This window comes from Lathyrus oleraceus, chromosome 4 (genome assembly GCF_024323335.1).
Source record: "Lathyrus oleraceus cultivar Zhongwan6 chromosome 4, CAAS_Psat_ZW6_1.0, whole genome shotgun sequence".
Lineage (NCBI taxonomy): Eukaryota > Viridiplantae > Streptophyta > Magnoliopsida > Fabales > Fabaceae > Lathyrus > Lathyrus oleraceus.
In genome coordinates this window covers 107,943,651-107,948,900 of record NC_066582.1, presented here as the reverse complement: position 1 = coordinate 107,948,900, position 5,250 = coordinate 107,943,651, and the positions used below count along the sequence as shown (strand labels likewise).

General features: G+C 33.6%; 1 protein-coding gene across 1 annotated transcript; it reads left to right on the top strand.

The window, feature by feature from the left end:
* Positions 1-3,160: 3,160 nt before the first annotated feature.
* LOC127073784 (NAC domain-containing protein 100) lies at positions 3,161-5,044 on the top strand. The gene is made up of 3 exons (XM_051015005.1): positions 3,161-3,658; positions 3,776-4,053; positions 4,175-5,044. The coding sequence occupies exons 1-3, from the start codon at positions 3,469-3,471 to the stop codon at positions 4,754-4,756; spliced, it is 1,050 nt and encodes a 349-aa protein (XP_050870962.1). The 5' UTR covers positions 3,161-3,468; the 3' UTR covers positions 4,757-5,044.
* Positions 5,045-5,250: the final 206 nt, after the last annotated feature.

The window sequence follows — 5,250 nt, the reverse complement described above, 5'->3', positions numbered from 1 at the left end:
TGGGAGGCAAGCCATCAGATAAGTTTTATTTCATTTGTAAAATTTAAATTTCAGTTTATTTCAATTAATTGTTTTTATTTTGTAGCATGTCACATTTATGAGCACTAGGGCAAAAACTTGAGAATGAGATTGAAATAAGAAAGAGAGACTAAAAACTTTCTCTAATCCTATTATTTTTTTCTAATCTCTTTGCACTTTTTAGTATTGTTGTTATTTTAGGCAATTGGTCCAAAGCGAAGCCGCACCTCTCGAGCATCATCATCAATCAGACGAGGACAAAGTGGACCAAACAGAACCAAGACTTTAACAACACCATGCAAAATGTGCAAGACTTTTTGCACTCAAATGACATGTTAATTTGGATTTTTTTGAATTTGTATTAATTTATATGATTCCCTTTTACGTCTAACAAGTTAATCTAGAGTATTAGCTACAATACTTGGTTCCCCTTTGCACCAATAAATATATGTTTGTCTTTAATAAATAAGTTTGTTGTTGTTGTTTCTTTCAGATTTACAAAATTTCAATTTTAGTAGTGAACAGATGAACCATAAGCATCATCAAAAAATCAAAGATGATCACCAAGAAAGTTTCTTACGGAGTAAGAAAGGAATAACCAACTACCTTGTACTCAATCTCCAGATACCTCAACTAGTAAGGTTTGAGCCAAATATTCCATTGTTTACTTTTCCTTTTTATGAGAGTATCCGTACAATTGCTATTTTCTAGAATTTGTATTATTTCTGATTTAATCTATTGGTTTGATAAATACACACTGAGGCCCTTATCTGTGGTAAACTCTGAGCCTTTTCAAACTAACATGTATATTATGTTTATATCCTTTGCTAACCACTTTGAGCCAAAGTCATTCCTTTCAGTGACATAGCAATAATAATTAGCCAATTGACTTAAAAGATTAAGTCTTTCCACCCTCTCTTTGGAGTTAGGTGGAAAAAATTAGTTCCTTGGTCATATGCAAAATAATAAGTTTGGGTTTGCTCTTGGAAGTGAACAAAGTTTAAGTTTGGGGTTGGTGTACTAGAGATTTTAGTCAAAAATTCAAAAATAAAAATGAGAAAAATTAAGAAGTAAAAGCAACTTCTTCAAAACCCTTTGATCTATAACTGACAGTCCGTCATTGCATGACTTTAGTCGAAGAATCAAATCAAAACAAGTGAAAGACAAGCCAAAATGAAGAAGAAAGACCAAAGAATGAGGAAAAAAATAGCTAAGTGTGAAGATTGTGGACTTAGTGAAAGTTTTGGTGAAAAGGGGAGAAAAAAGAGTGCAACTTCGGAAAAATCGCATGCACCATCACGCATCATCGCACACGCGATAAGTCCATAAAAGCTACATCGCGTGCACGATGCAAGTCATCATGCACGCGAGAGTCCCTTTTTCTGGGCTTTTTCTGACGTGTCTGATCCATTCTAAGCTCTTTCTAAGGGGAACTTTTGCATTTTGATAAAGGTTAAGAAAATTATAGAGCAAAGCACGATTTGGAGAGCATCAAGGGTGATTTTTAGTGCATTTGAAGCCATTGAAGACCATTACTTCAAGGAAATTCATATGTTATTTTCATCTATCAATTATGGTATTGTTATCTAAAATTATGAGTAGCTAAGCTCCTCTAGGATATGCTGTGTTATGATGAATCTATTTCAATATTGTTGGGTTATATGTTTATTTGACTTTGTATGAACCTTTTGATCTATAATGTCATTTAATTGCTTATTTTTCTTAATGCTTTTTATGTGAGATACTTTTTTAATTTGATTTTGGGCACATATGGAATACTGACCATTAGTCTATATGTTGGACCTAGGGTAATTATTGTACTTACGCTGGTTGAATAGGAATAGGAGACCCCAAGTAGTGGCATAAGAAATTGAAATTTTTTGCATCGCCTAAACGTGCTTATGCTTGCGGACTAGGGATAGAAAGCTCCGAGTAGTGGTTAGTGAGTTATTTCGTGAGGGATCGACTATAACGATTTTGTTAATTCGTCGTGGGGTTATAATGAAAAGATCATTCATACAAGGAATCAAACATCAACAATAGAGAAATATGGGATTCTAAAACACAACCTGACCACTTTCATAATTTTGTTTAATCTCTTATTTATTTTTTGCATTGAGACTTGAAAATCCCTCTTTTTACTAATTTTTATACATTGCACACATTTTGTCTTGTTAGAAGGTAGTCTATGTGGATTTGATCTTTTTATTACTACGACATTATCGGTTCACTTGTCGAGAAGTCATCATGGTCCTTGTTAGTTTACCGGGGCCCATGGTGGACGCCACTGTACTTGTCAAAAAGTACAGGGTGTGTGTTCCCTCTGCAGTGACAGGGAGACTCAAAGACCTTTGTAAGTGTATTATAATTTGGATAGTGAGGAATTGCTCACGGCGACGAGAAGCCCAATGCGATGGTTCTTTAGATTGTTTAAGGGACAAACTCATGTGAGGTGAGAGACCTTGTTAGTGTCCAGCGTTGCTGATGTGCAGGTGGGCAATTAGGTTGTTTCTGTGTTAAAGCTACTAGGAGTATAGTGCTCTTTGTGTAGTGGTAAATGTGTATGACTTGAGAATTTGTCTCATTCCCTTGAGGGATACGATATTTATATGAGTTCTTGTCGGTTAATGTTTTTACCTCTTGGACGTAGTCTTAACTGCTTCCCTCTTATTAAGGTTTTTTTTTACCACCTATCTTCTTGAAATCAGCGAAGATTTTCTCTTGTTTGACTCCCACGTTGGTAGGATCTCTCAGACGATTCTCATGGATTCCGTCTAGACGACCCACTTGTTAGACGAGGGTATATATATATATATATATATTAATATATATATATATATATATATATATATATTATATATTATATATATATATTACTTTTATTACTTACACAATTTTCTATTTATAAAAAAAATAGTTTGCACTAATTTTCACTATTACTAGTTTGTAAGTAAATTATCCAAGGCATATTAAATGACCTGTTTAGTAGTAAATAGTAAAAAGTAACTATCTTAGAATAAATAAATGATTTGATGAAAATATTATTAAAGTATATGCATGTAATTGGGGCATGGTGGGTTGAGTGAGAGTTAAAACAATTTAGGGTTAGCAGATAAAGTTATTATGTGATGAAAAAGTTGAAGAAAAAGGGCTTTAGGCTATAAACAACAAACAAACTAAGTTACCTTACATTCCACGTTTCTTCCTCCCCAAACTCCAGTATTTATGCCCTTCTTTTCCTCTCTTTCTCTTTTCTCATCACAATTCATTCCTAACAACCACCACCTTCACTTTCTCATCTCCATCGAATCCTTCTCTTTTATTCATCATCACTGATACCTTTTAGTCCGTCTTTATATTTATTCCTCCATGTTCATCACCAAAATCTTTGATTTGAGGTTTTGAACAAGGTTGACCCTTTTGGCTATTTGATCATAGTTCACTTTCAAGATGGAAAACATTTCAGTGTTACCATCTAAGGAAGATGAAAAGATGGATTTGCCTCCTGGATTTCGATTTCACCCAACTGATGAAGAACTTATAAGTCATTACCTTTACAAAAAGGTTATTGATTCGAATTTCTCCGCCAAAGCTATCGGAGATGTAGACCTCAACAAGTCTGAACCTTGGGATTTACCATGTAAGTAATACCATATAACCATACCAATCAAATTTGCAGAGCCAGTTTTTGTTTTTACTTTTCTTCCATCTTTGAATTTTATGTGAATTATTGTTGATAAAAAAAATTGGGTTTTAGGGAAAGCTAAAATGGGAGAAAAAGAATGGTACTTTTTCTGTGTGAGAGACAGAAAATACCCAACTGGTTTGAGGACAAACAGAGCAACAGAAGCAGGTTACTGGAAAGCAACTGGGAAAGATAAAGAAATTTTCAAAGGGAAATCGTTGGTTGGAATGAAGAAAACTCTTGTTTTTTACAAAGGAAGAGCACCAAAAGGAGAAAAAAGTAATTGGGTCATGCATGAATATCGACTCGAGGGTAAATTCTCTGTTCACAATCTTCCTAAAGCTGCAAAGGTAATAATAATCAATATTGATTCTTCTATTCTCTATTTTCTATCTATGCTAAGTTATTTTATTATTGATATTGATATTGATATTGATTTAATTTGAATTGAATTTTGATCTTGTGTTGCAGAATGAGTGGGTTATTTGTAGGGTGTTTCAGAAGAGTTCAGCTGGTAAAAAAACACATATTTCTGGGATAATGAGGTTGGATACACTTGGTAATGAATTTGATTGTTCTGTTTTACCACCACTTACCGATTCGATTGGGAAAATCAAACAATTGAATGATTCGGCTTACGTGCCCTGCTTCTCCAATTCAATTGATGTTCAAAGAAACCAAGGAGGGTTCTTTGATTCATTCACAAACTCAATTTACGGTGTTTCTTCAAACAATCCACCAGATGTTTTTCAAAGAGGTTCATTATACTCTTCTTCTAACCAATCCGCGGCTAATTTTCAATTTCCCGGTTCTGTTTGCGGTATTCAAGACCAATCAATTTTAAGAGCTCTATATGAAAACAACAGTTTCAAAAGACAGCAGCAGCAACAAATTCTGAGTGTTTCGCAAGAAACAGATCTAACTACTGATATAAACGCCGAAACATGTTCTGTTGTTTCGAATTTTGATATCGGTCGAAGGGCTTTCGAGAATAATAACCATCAACATCGTCCACCACCTGTTGAATTTGATGGTACTTTATGGAATTATTAAATTCAAATAGAGCAACTTTTGAGAATAAGACTAGAATCAATCAAAGAGAGTTACTGTAAAAAGAAGCATATTGTGTAAGAAATGTTGTGAAATTAAGCTACTACTATAGGCTTGTGCATAGCATGAGCATGGTTATTGTTATTTTTCTGAGCTTGGATTAATGTATTATGGTTTGTTCATGTTATTTTTCTGGATTTGTAATGTAATATAATGTACTACTGTATTGTATTGTATATATACTTTATACTATATAGCTCAGCTAATAAAATGCTGAGAGTGTGACTGTGACATTGATTTTTGATAACTATTTGAATAGCATATTTGTATCTCTATCTCAGAAAGTACACACGTGCACGCGCGTACTTTATCATAGACGCATATTGACAAACAGGTTATCTGCAATTACCTACTACAAAGTTTCATGTACAAATCATGAACATAGTTTAGTTTAGTTTTATTTTATTTTGTTTTATTTTATGTGCATGTATATTGAT